This window comes from Rhipicephalus sanguineus, chromosome 1 (assembly GCF_013339695.2).
Source record: "Rhipicephalus sanguineus isolate Rsan-2018 chromosome 1, BIME_Rsan_1.4, whole genome shotgun sequence".
NCBI classification, from domain to species: Eukaryota; Metazoa; Arthropoda; class Arachnida; order Ixodida; family Ixodidae; genus Rhipicephalus; species Rhipicephalus sanguineus.
Window position 1 is genome coordinate 256,585,067 of NC_051176.1, and position 13,493 is coordinate 256,598,559.

The window sequence follows — 13,493 nt, forward strand, 5'->3', positions numbered from 1 at the left end:
GGTCTTCACGTACCTCCCAGTGCTGAATTTTAAGAAAACCATAAAGGTTAATTTTGATCACTCTGTATATGGGATGTAACTGAAACATGTCCTGCAAAATAATTCATGCAAGATTCCTGTTTTTGAGCTTTTGCTGTGAAACATTTTTCCCCCTTAATCTGAAGTAGCCAGTCTTTCATGACTGATATTTATTCATTTTTGTCTCAATTTACAGTATTTTTGGCCGCGAGGAAACATAGCAAAATGCAGAATTTCCTAATGATTTTTTTAAAGAAGTCTGATTCTTTCATGTGAAATGTATTTATACTATTAGCTTTACAGTTGCATGTACCGGGTGATAAAAATACTGCGCAAACAACTAAACCAAAACGTCGAGAAAAAATTGTGACAAAGTTGGAAAAACTGCATTTTTAGCCACACTGCAACTTCATTTTGTTGCAGTGCAGCATTCCATACAAAAATGTGGCCTATACATCATTGTGTAGCATGTGTGTTGGCAATTTATACATAATGTTTCAAAGGGGTAATTTTTCTTTTAAGCGAGAAGAAAATTTTTCACACTGAACAACCCCAAGGTTTTGCGAAGTATTTCTTTGGTTCACCATCACTGCGTAGCACATTGGCACAGAATACCAGGGGATGACTCTTCGCTACAATTAATGAAAGTCAGATTTAAGTAATTTTGCTGTATGCAATGTCACATCAATATATATATATATATATATATATATATACAGAGAGAGAGAGAGAGAAAGAGAGAGAGATACACACACACAGAAATGAAATAATTTTGACAGATATTATGATCACACATGCCTTTTCCTGACAAAACTTCCGCTTTGTTATGATCGCAACCTATCTGGCAGTGCTAACATGCACACAGTGGTCTTCTCAGATGCAAAGCTAAGGCACTTCTGCGTTATACCTCGAAATCTGTTTAATGTGTTTTTGTGATGCTGCTTTTGAACATAATAAAATATGACTGACTGACTCACGGGGTTAAATATCACAAAGCAGCACAGGCAATGCGACCAAATAAAACAAAATGTCATAATTGCTGTACTTATTTTTATGGACCATTGGCATCCTAAGCCCAGGCTGCATTCATCTTTGCACCTTAGATAAACAATGCACCACTGCCAAAAAGCTCTACAGATCCAGGCATCAATGTCCTTGCTTTACTCATTAGACAAGTCTATGTCTTAATTTTACAGCGTGTAGTTGAATTTCAGCAATGATATTATACTGTGCATCGCATTCCCTGTACTGTCCTCTTTCCTCATATTTATGTCTGAAACAGGCACATGTGCTATGGAAGAGCCTTCTTTTTCAGAGTGTACATCTGATTACTATTTCAGATTTCATTTTTCAAATCAGTACATAATGTTCAATAATATGGGACAAAAAAGCTTGTGGTACTACCTGTAATATTTCTTCCGGGAGGAAGTTAGAAGATAAATCAAGAATGGTGAGGCACAATATGTCTAGCAATTTGTACCATCCATGAGCCTGATGACTATGGCCAATGGTCATTGTCATCAGTCTCCTGGATCGTACATAGACATAGCCATAGCCACAGCCACAGCCATAGTCATCATTGGCCTGATGACTATGGCTGTGGCTGTGGCTAAGGTAATTTTCAATTACACCTATTATAATGAATATTATATACTTGCATCGCCTGAGTACAGCAGACTGGAGGTGTCTTTCAAATTCGTGTTAAAGTGCAAAAAAGACAATGAAACAATAAGGCGAGGCACACAAAACAAGAGCTAGTCCTGTCTGCTTTAACTCCTTGTGTTATCTCTTTGTGCTTTAACATAAATATGGAATCTTACAAACTTGCCCAAATTTCCATTCTTGTAAGGAGTTTCCACAAAAAAAAAGTCAACCGCAGAAATCAATCGCGAGCTAGGTGCAACAAAGCACAAATATGGCGTCCAGGCCACATCCACTTTCCTTTCAGAAGATTTGATTGACTTTACGTGCCAATCGAGAGGACACGTGTGTGCGTAAAAATCTTTATTCCGAAAAACGAAATACCGGCACTTTAAGAACACTCACCACTTATGAATAATGTGTGCAGAGTTCTATTCGTCGTTGTAATACTTCGTTTAAACATTTAATTTATTCTACAGTTTGTGCATCCCTAAAGTGTAAAGAGGACAGTATAAATATAATAAACACTGTTCCCCAGTACAGTGGATTTGGCACCAGTAAAGTTCTAAATCACACATACACAGTCTCACCAGTTCATTCATACTTTGCACTGGATACACTGCAATTCAATATGTTTGCAAACCTCGAATGCATATCTTTGGCATGTTTCCATCACTATATATTTAACAAGAAGCGTTTATTCTTTCCAAGTCTTTGACACAAATCTTTCACCACATTTCTGAAGCTCAAGCTTGCTCTTGAGGCACTGGGAAGAGCAAAAGTTTAGCACAAAACCGCATGGCATTTAAGAAGCACATCAACGGTAGAATCATTTGCAAAGAATATTGCTGCAGCTAAATAACAGAGCCAATAATGCATTACCGGGGCAGGATACAAAAGTTCTCAATTGCTTTGTTAAATAATTTTAACGAGCAGTATGCCATTATAAACATCATTATACTTCTTAGCAAGGAATTACAAACAGTAACAAACATTGCAAGCACATTTTTCACATGCACAACAATTATTGTGAACATGTTAGGTTCAATATCATGCACAGCCTCATATTTCCTAAAATAAATTAGAAGATCCCATGCATACACTTAGCGATTAATAAAAAAACTAATATAGTCTTCAGTGGTGGAATAGCCTCCATTAACCCCTTGTATAATGAAGTGTTTTAACTAATTTATCCACTAAAACCCTTTCATACGATACAATAAGTGCAAAAGTGGCATGTAGGTATACGTCAGTTAACGGACTGTCAGCTTTTTCTAAAGATGCATCTTGCTACCAGGTTTTACATCATAATCTGGTATGAAAAGGTTTAGAGTGTTTCAGCACTGCAGTGAGTATCAGCAACCTATCACGTTGCTCAGCTACAACACAGCGTGATCCCCTCCACATCGTACATCTTGACCATTCAATACTGCAAGCGATTTTCAACAAAGCGATAAAAGAAGCACCAGCCACACAAATGTACAACAAAAGTGTGTTTTCTGAAGCCAATTCATTTAAGTATTCTACCATGATATATGAAATTAATGCAGTTACCTCAACAATGTCCAAGACTTAATGGGATGCTCATTCTAGAGCAGAATCCACGAGATTGGTACAAACCAAGGCTTACCGCTTATGCCCTGTGGCTCACATGAAATGAGATCAAGGGAAACTTTGTCTTTTATTTTCTGTACCCCAAATTAGGCAAGACAGAAAATATATGCAGTAAGCAAATGTCACAAAATAGCGGTTTTTCTCATGGATGATATGAGCACAAGGTGCATAAACTTGCGCCAAGGTTCATGCATGAATAAATAAAAGATGGGGTGAACCCTATAAAGTGAACACCACTTACCATGCAACGTAATAAAGACAGACAATACGGACTTCACTAGGGCAAGCATCTTAAGAAAAGGTGTAAATGATTAGCTATCCTGAAAAGTTCCAATTTCTCTAATAAATACAACATACTACAGAGAGTTAATACGGCTGCTTCAGGGAATGTGAGGGGGCACAATCAAACTTCTTGGCCGTAAGTGACAGTGCTAAAGTGCTTGTAAAATACTAAGCTTGGAATATGTCACAAAATATGGCGTTTCAACTCATGTCCAGAGCACTCCATTGAGAATGTGGTCATGAACCAGGCTAGGCCATGGAACACTGCTGTGAAGATGATCATTCCCATGGCGAGCAAATAATGGCTGATTGACATTCCAATGTCAAGCCAACTGCCACTATCTTTGATGAGAAAAAAGAAGTGCTGGAAAAAAATACGGAGAAAAAGTTTATGCAATGGCATGCTATGGCCAGTAGAATAATACAATGAACACCATGCCAATGTATATATATATATATATGTATATAAAGGAGAAGTCTTAGGACGGTGCTTGTACTAGTACTGTATGGGGTAACAACTGCAGTATTGTGAGCAATATGAGCTGGAACACCAAATTTATGTTTATTCAACGATTACTTGTAATGTACTGATATAAATGTGACGTATTTAATTGCCAGAGATACTTCCGCTTGAGCATTTAGTGACACGAACACTCTAGCACTTGCCAACTTCGTTTAGCTAATATTACCTTTAAAAGGTAATTTCAGTGTTTCATCTCATATTGCTCACGACTATATGCTTGGCAATAAAGCATGCAGGAAAAAAAAAAGAACTAGAATGCTTACAATACTTGGCGGCAATGACCTTTCATTGAAAAAAACTGATAGACAATGATATTTGCAAAGAAAAAAAATGACGGAATGCTGGCAGTACTTACCAATGCTGTGAAGTCTGACAAGACGACGACTAGAAGAAAGAGAGCCGTGTTTGATACCTTGATTGACTGTAGAAGGGCCCGAAATGCACAGCTCACTATAAGTAACGGGATCAAAACCTGTACAGAGGCAAAAGATCAGACTTGAAAATTGTTGAAGAAATATGAACATAGGCAAAAAAGGAATACTACTACATTTCCCTCCCTTTGCTCACCATTTCCAACCTCCTCAGAAAAGGCTAAAACAAGATTTCAAGCTACTCAAGTGAAGTGTAAGACTGCCTTGGACAGCATAATTTGAGGTTTCCTGCCTGCATTGTACAACTGCAATCTAAAGACAGCAGTGAGATTCAGTAAGCATACCAGTGAAATTGAATGACATTCTAGCCTTCCTTTATTTACTGGAAAGTACGATATAGTAACCCAATAAAAGAAAAATATCATACCTAACCCACCATACGTCTCTCACATGCAAAAATGCTAAGTGGGCATAGCACACCTATCTAGACCTTTCTGAGCATTTATAGTTTTCAGGGTTACTAAAAGCGAAACCTTGATGTCTTACGACATAAATGTAAGGTGGTTCTGGCAACTTGCTAATACACTTTAAAGCTGTATTAAGAGCCAATATTGTATGTTATATCATTGTGACACATTTTGTCGTATGTTCGGATCTATAATTTGAGGCAGCCATAAGAAATATATTTCCAACATTTTCTGCACAGTGAACCCCATCATCACTGTGTCCATTTTATACTGCGTGGTAACTGTTATTATTATGGCAAAGAACTTAGCCTACTGTTTAAACTTTGGATAGCAACTAAATGAAAAATATTTTGAGGAGTACCTAACACTGTCATTATGTGATCTAAAATAGACCCATGGATGCTGGGTAACACTGCAATGAACATATGGTGGTGATGCATTCCTATGGTTGTTATCTGCATTGTTACAAAAGAAGTGGAGAGCTCAAAAGACTAAGAAACAGGAACAGATAGTTATAATAAACTACAACAGATAGTTATAATAAGAAAACTTGGAGGACGCTTGAGCTTCGCCTTCAAGAGTAGAAAGCATAAACGGGCCCCGTGCGCATCGCCTTCTCAATTGCTAGCCTTGCTTCGGTTCTCTGTGCATGGCTCAACCGTGCCGTAAGGAAACGAAGGACTGTGCACATAACCTTGGCAGTTTCAAACTATCCTAGAATGCCTACTGCAAGTGCAGTTGTTACATGCCCACTGCGCCATAATTCTTCCTTTTGCAGATCAGCGAAGGGTCCACTACGCATCCATAAGGCACGCGAACCTACACAGCTGCTCACTTTGTTGATGCTTTTGCAGCTGATGATGATTACATATGCCTGAGCGTTTTGTAATGGGTGGGTCTTTAAAACACCCACTCGTTGTGCAATTCACATGTTTTGACACCTAGCGCGATTCTACACTTCTGCGGCGTAATATTACATGCGTTAAGGAGACTCCTTCCACTACATGACATTCATACAGTGTTTTTTTCCAAAGCAGTTTCAAGCAATAGCATTGCTCTGTGGTAGAACACCTGCTTGCAATGCAGACGGCCTGGGTTAGATTCTCACTCGAACATCAGATCTTTATTATTTATTTTACTTGCATCTTTCACGGTTTTTCGGTCACGGACAAGATTTTTCGCTCACAACCAACGGCGCCAACGCCGGCACCAGAATTTCTGTGAAACGAGCTCTTTAACGCTATTGCATTAATAGATAACAAAATCTAATAGACATAAGCTAACAGATAATGAGCCAAGGAAAGCATTAGGGGCATTACTCGTAGTCTTTAATTGAAGTGTACTAGTAATTATGAGATCATGGGAAACTAAAGTCGACAAAAGAACAACTTTCCACCGTTGGGGACCAAACCCACTGGTTGCACCCGAAAGTGCCTTAATGACGGCACCCTATAATTACGCTCAAATACTTTAGGTCCCTAACTGCAAACTACATACACAGTGCCCACTGTGCACAAGTTGTTGTAGTGTATTTTGTTGTTAAAACCTAAAACCTGTGTTTCGTTGTTAAAACCTAAAAGTTCGATGCCTAAATAGTATACTATTGTCTCACTTGGCCACCAATGTACACCCTGACTATGCACACAATGAACTGTGAATGCAAAACATCCAGTGATTGATTGCACCATCAACTCAGAAGTTGGTTAACAGAAATTTCATGGGAAAATTTCATTTTTTATGTACATTAATCAACAGATGGCCTGAAACAGCTTATCAACCATCCCTCTTGCTCTGCTCAGTGTATCGTTTTCTGGCTTGGGAGACAGGCAAAATTGTAGAATTTTGAAGAATGCAAAAATTCAGGAACTTCTTGGGAACTCCAATTCAGAGGATTTTGAAGGTGACCATGAAATGTCTTGAAGATAGAATGACAGCAACAAGGAGGCAATGTTGTCTGGGGAACACAAATTATACAATTTAATATACTAATTAGCTAAGCTTACATTCTGTGAAATCTTAAAATTAATTTTGTGTGCATGTTCACCAACATATTGCCAATAAATAGCATTTCGACTCAAACCCTGCAAATGTGTCACTCAGACAGAAACTGAATTTGTTGCACTTGAGAAAAATGCCCAGTGCCAGAATGATTAATTGAAGCATGAATAGACCCAGCAGACTTGTTGACAACAGAGGACTGGCAAAGGAATTACGAGCACATTTACTGTTTAGGTCTCTTGTAGCATGCGACAATGAAAATCTGAGGGTCACAAGACACTGCGTGTCTGCACATACATGTGCACTTGTGTGGTTGATTGCATAGGACATCATCAGCTGAACTTTGATGATTGCATAGGACATAGTCAGCTGACATCGTCAGCTGAACCAGCTCCATGCACCTAAACTGGTCTTGAAAACTTCACTGTCGCAAATATTTAAAGAAGATTGCTATTAAATATTGCTCTCAACAATTTGTGGCAATGCCTATACAAAGAACAGCAGTCAGGCTATGGATTTGCTCTTCTATGTTGCAAACAAACTTTTGGAAATGAAAGTATTACTGAATTGTCTGAAACGCCCAATATACTGTATTTTCTCGCGTATAACCCGCACCCTTAACTTTATCTCTACAAAAAGAAAAAAAAATACATATAACCCCTGCGTATAACCCGCACCCCCACTTTTTAAGCACATTTTTCCATTTTTTTCGTGCGGGTTATATACGAGAAAATATGGTACATAGACACACAAAAGTAATGTTATCGCACCATATATAGCCAGTGAATGAAATACTTGTCACTGACTGCATTCATCCAGTTTATTTCTTTCCTGTGTCCTGTTCCTAGGCGTTGTTTTATGTGTTTTTTACCATGTCTTACCAACTAGCCCCGACCGCATGCTCCTTGAGTTCATCACTCAACTTTTGCAAACTGTTGCACTGATTTCCGTCTATCACTCATATGATTCATGAAATACCCTTCGGCCCCAGTGGCCTCTGCAACCAAGGCCTCTGTCGCCACTTGAACAGTAGGGTCAAAGCTGCAAGTCAGTGCCAGAGACTGCTCCATTGTACACACGTTATTTTGTGAAAGTGTGGTGCCCTTAAACATCAGTATTAATGAGATTTTACTGAAATATTTGACCACTTTGCTGAAGTATTGAAAACATGCAGTGTTTTGTACAAAAGCCTTGCCAGCACCATAACAGATAGTACTGTATCTGAAAAAGAAATTTGATATAACCTTGATGAGCAGGATGGCAGCCATTGTGAATGGTCGAAATACTGTCATGAAACAGTAGAAGCTTGAGATGGAAAAGCTGCAACGAAAGAAGATCATGTGAAAACAGCAGTAAAAAGTCCTCATGCATCTAAAGCTGTGCCATCACTAAGATGCAATAAGGCTGCACTTGAAGTTTAAAGGGGCTCTGCAACACTTTTTGAACATGGTAAGAAAATGCTGCCGATTGGTAGTCCAGGCTCCTGCAAACAAGTGAGCCAAACGTTATAGCGCAGCATGCGGCAGGGAACTCATAATTAAGTTGCAATGTCAGCTAGAAATTGCTCACTCTTCTCTCGACAAATGATGCTATCGGCGCAATTAGGCGTACGCCCATTGGCTGATTTGAGCATCTTGAGTTGCGTAGTTACTGCAGCCGCTGTGGAGTGCCGCAACGTGCCCACGCTGAACTCTATGGTGCTAGAATTACCTCCAACTATATAGAATTACATTAGCATGCTTGTGATCACACTGAAAGTGAGCCGCGCATTCGAAGAAAAGAAAGTGCTCAAGGTCATGACGTGCGCTACCGTATGGATGTAGCTTCTTGCCCTCTTGTCACACCCCCTCCCCTGTGTAGCTTGCAGCACGTTCACTTGGACGAAAGGAGAGAGAGCGTGCTTGAAGCGTGCGACAAATCCCTGTAACTCCACTTGCACTTGACAGATTCTAAAAATTTACCTGGCAGTCAATTTGTGAAGCAATCAACTCCGATAGTGAGGTCATTCAATGGTTACTTGGAAAAGTGTTGGATGGCCCCTTTAAACGTACCCTTGAACACAGCTAAGCTAAAGACATACATTTGCTATGATTGTTAGCAAATAGCAGTGGTATACTGTTTATGCCGCATTCATGGCACATAAATATGTATATATGAAAAATATGTCATTTCTCACCACTAAAAAATTCAAGAGGAACTCACCTGTTTAGACTGGCAATGTTCCCAGTGCCATAGAATGCAACAAGCATAAAGAAAATCTGGATGAGAGCTCAGTTTGTTTAACAGAGTCACAGGCATCAAAGCAATCAAAACAAAGCAATGCAACACAAGCAACGCAGTTTCTTAGGCTACATAAAAGGATACAAAGAAGTAAGCCTTTCTGATGTCATCAATTCGTATATGATATGTTACAGCCTTTGTTTGTGATGAAGCATCTTGAGACTCAAAAGTCATGTCTTGGAGCTGCAAGAGTAAGAGCAAGGAGGCAAATTATCTCTGTTTTTTTCAGACCAGTACCTTTCATGATGACTGAATAAACATACCCTCAGTGTAGAGCCTGAAAGCTGGTGCTCAATGCAGATCCAGAGGAACATCACAAAGCATAACGCCATAAGGAACAGGCTTTCGTAGCTGCAGCAAAATTAAGGCTTATAGCTCTGCATTACATTCAGTACAGGTACGTATACAATGTAAAGCATCAAGTGTTTACAAGTACAACTATTTAAAAGCATGCTGCGCCATAAGCACTGAATATACATCTTTATGCAAAAAACAAAATTCTTACAAAAGTGCCTGCATCCTGTGATTGAGAAACAATATGGCATACTTGTCAAATCAGGTGAAACTAGCCGAACAGAGCAACTGATGGGTGATGGTAAAGTTGCAGTAACAGCATCTCTAATCAAATAGTTGTCTGTTGGAGAGTTTGGTAAGCTGCTACTATCCCCAAATATAGTGCAACTTAGCCATGACACATGAGCTATATTCTTGTTTGGCAATCTATATTCGTAAATTCGCTTTAACTAAGTTCGTCTTAACAAAAGCATGCTGCACAAATAAGCCAATGAATTCACTGTATAACTGGTCTTAACATTCAATGAAGATAAGAAAGGATACAAGATGCACATCAGAAGAAATGGAACCAGCAATGACAAAGTTAGGTTCTGCAGCCTGTTCAAGAGACTTGTAGTTGAGAAGAGGCATAAAACTGGGGAAATAACTGCAAGATAGACAAGAAGAAGAAATAGTAAGTTATGCCTTCAAGCAAGGGCAGTGGTACTGAACATTTTGTTCAGAGCATGAATAAACTTGGACAACACGGAGCAGTGGCAGAATAAGCAGTGCTCTACGAGCTCATTCTTGTGAAACTATGTAATGCTCATTAGTTCGTTGCTAAGCTTAGGAAGCATAGTTCTTCATGCAACAACAAAACACAGATTATGTGCAATAAAACATAACGTTAGAAAAAAAGATACCTGCCAGTACAGTGCAATAAGTGCAGGTATCTAGCACTTTTTTCAAAGTGCATCATAATCATCTCCCACAAACATAAACATATGCAAAAGATTATCAATGAAAAAGCCACTACTAATGAAAATACAACATGCATTGCTACAACACCACCTGTTTTGTTTAAAAACAATAGTTTATATTTCCCAAACTCGGCAATAACATAGTGCAAATCATGTGGTTTTGGTATGATATGCTTAGAGGAGAGGAAACATCCAATGAACTTTAGTGGCTAGTTGCGACTCTGTCTGTATGTGTGACCTTATTCACAGTGCGTATCTTGCTGAACACACTCGCACAGTATGAATTACTAACTCACAAAGAAGTGGTACTCACCTCTCTATTCACAAACACTCCTTTACTTATAGTACGCAAAGGCAGCCTTTCATAAGAGAGCTTAAGTAAAGTGTGAGAAAAGGTAAAGGGACCTTTAAAAAGTACCCCTTAGAATATTTCAAGGGCACCTTACAAAAGGCACCCTTATCCGAATAAGTCACTGACATGGAAGCGAGGCTATGCACATTGTTATGCTTGAATAGTCTTTGCATGTGTGCATAATTCATTCCTACAACAAAGGGTTAATAAAAATGTGCACCAGCACTCCTACAAACAAGCAACGCCAATGTTAGACAGGCAGTTTGCCTGTTGTTTACTCTTGTTAACTCAACTTTCTTTTTGGTTGGCCACCTTGCAGCATAGCCGTCAGAATAACATGCTTACCAAAACTTCATGTAGTTACAAGAAGCTTGGTTGCATGCACGTCTGACATGGTGCCACGTTAGCCCGGTTTTTATTTACGGCTGTGCGAAGGGAGTGGAGTGTTCCCCTAAGTGTCGCAAGTGCCAGGTGCTGCAAGCATCTTCAAGGGAAAAGGAATGTATTGAGGCTGAATTTTCGGAGTATCCCCACGTGGCTATTGCTCTGGCGGCCATTAAAAAGTGCTGCGTGTACGACAGCGTTAGAGCAACAGACAGTACATGTGAAATGAGCGAACTAAGAGGATGCATGTCAGCGAAGCGTGCGTGTGTGTGGTGATTATCACTGCCTTTTGAATGACTTGCAATTCAGTTTTCTTGTAATCGAATGTGTAGAGTTATGAACTTCTTTATTTATTTGGCCATTGTTGGCCTTTTTGTCGTTAAATTTTTGCACCGAAGTCCAACTGCAGAAATTTTGGGATGATATAAAAGAAAAAGGAAGCCTAACTACGTCACGAAAGTGTTTTCGACAGGTGAGGTCCTGTTCTCTCTGCTTCATTTTCGCTGCTGGCTACTTTCGAGTAGCGATAAACCATTTTCAGCTGTAAGCCATTTTTAGCTGTAAGCCATTTTTAGCTGTGGCTGATCCTGCACTGTTCAATGAATAACGACTGCTTATAAAATGAGTGGTAACAAAAAGTCACAGTTCCGCCATAAGGATGAAGCAATGAATGTGATAGCAACAAATTGGAATGTTATACGAAGTAAGGCAGCAGCTAACTCCTTTAGCATCTGACCTGGCATAACTCAACGAAACACTAGCGTATGGAAACATGGCCGTACAAAGGTATGAGCTGTCAGCTAATCCCTGTCAAAATAATGTGCGCGTGACTACACCCGGTCGCTCAAAGTATGAAGTTCCTGCTGAAGCTACACAGCCGCCCATGTGGGAGGCCCCACCCCCCTCCCAATGGGCCTTTTGTGCAATGGAAGATGGACAATGCATTTTCTCACCGCTTGAACTGCAATCGTAGGCTGCCCTCGCATGCTTTCACTTGCACACAGAACATACGACGTGTGGGGTGATGTTACCGCCCTTGGTGACCCTTGATGACTGCCGACAGAAAAGATGTGCCTGGGGTGTCCATATAATTTCTATCGCAATAATACATGTTTTCTGCATCTGCATAGAGCACTTTGTTTCTTTTTGAAAACTTGGCTGAGACTGCCAGCACAAAAAAAAAAAATTTAACTGTAAGATTAAGTCACTCTAGACATCAAAGCATGCATAACTTAAGGACTTTGAATATTCAAAGATCCTGTCACCAGGCCCCATCGCAAATCTCGATTACACATTGGAAGTTGTAAGACGCCATCTAGGGAGGGCCATATCAAAATAATTTTTCAAACTGGTGCATTATTGGTCAAGCTAGAAGAAATTTAAAAGGTGAGCTTCACTGCATAAGGAAACACTCTCTCCCTTTGCCTCAGCTAGCATTTACAAGCACTGTGTACACCTGACATCCAGAGGTGAAGGAGTGCATCATTTTCACAAGCCCTGCCTCTTTTTTTGTTCTTTTTTTATTTTGCTTTGCACTCCACGCATTGCAGGCTCCGCACTGGATGAAGATGGCTATGGTCAGACACAATCTGAGGAGCGTCTATTTTATAGGTATGCACCTTTTACATCAGCACTCACTGTGAGCACGTCACCCTCGAGAGAAACAGTGCCCAACCTTCCGCTTTAAAATTTGACTGTGTCCGTGCGGTGCAGGTGCATGATATTTTGAAGGCCGCATGATTGCCACTGACCAATCTACGTGCTACACTTGTTCATTTGCAATGCCCAAACCTGGTGAGGAGCCCTAAATAACACAATGAGCTACACAGTACATGATCACTAGCCTCATCTTACACCTCATATTCATATTCTAGGCCACTCAGCCCACCTTTCATGTTCACAGTACTGCACTCCAAGCTTTTGCTTTAAGAATCACAAGAAGCAACAACGCATACATTGTCTATGCACATGATGCCATTCACTTGGTTTTCTTGACATGTTTATCATTACTCCTGTTTTTAAAATGACATACGCATGCATAGCTGTAAAACAATTCACATACTCAGCAGAAGCCATGACAATATTTGGTTGAATAATGGCAGACCCTCTTTGCGCTCAATGCTGTCTGCAGTGCTTCTTACAATCGCAATGGCCACCCATATCAACACAACCTGAAAGGGAAAAAAATTACTTTAAAGGATTTGATATCACTGCTTGAAAGAACTGCGGCTATAAATGAAAGTACTAGCTGATTATTACATCAAACAAGTACTCAGTAGGGGTGTGCGAATATTCGAAATTTCGAATATT

General features: G+C 39.7%; 1 protein-coding gene across 1 annotated transcript in view; it reads right to left on the bottom strand.

Annotated features, from left to right (window-relative positions):
- Window positions 1-2,007: 2,007 nt before the first annotated feature.
- The window catches only part of LOC119378523 (GPI ethanolamine phosphate transferase 1), a 47,030-nt gene continuing 35,544 nt past the window's right edge, over window positions 2,008-13,493 (bottom strand). The window contains exons 18-25 of the mRNA XM_037647632.2: window positions 13,246-13,354; window positions 10,032-10,134; window positions 9,458-9,545; window positions 9,279-9,377; window positions 9,117-9,172; window positions 8,159-8,234; window positions 4,434-4,550; window positions 2,008-3,919 (exon numbers count right to left, since the gene is read on the bottom strand). Coding sequence (XP_037503560.1) covers window positions 3,740-3,919; window positions 4,434-4,550; window positions 8,159-8,234; window positions 9,117-9,172; window positions 9,279-9,377; window positions 9,458-9,545; window positions 10,032-10,134; window positions 13,246-13,354 — 828 coding nt within the window. The 3' untranslated portion in view covers window positions 2,008-3,739. The remainder of the gene's footprint in view (window positions 3,920-4,433; window positions 4,551-8,158; window positions 8,235-9,116; window positions 9,173-9,278; window positions 9,378-9,457; window positions 9,546-10,031; window positions 10,135-13,245; window positions 13,355-13,493) is intronic.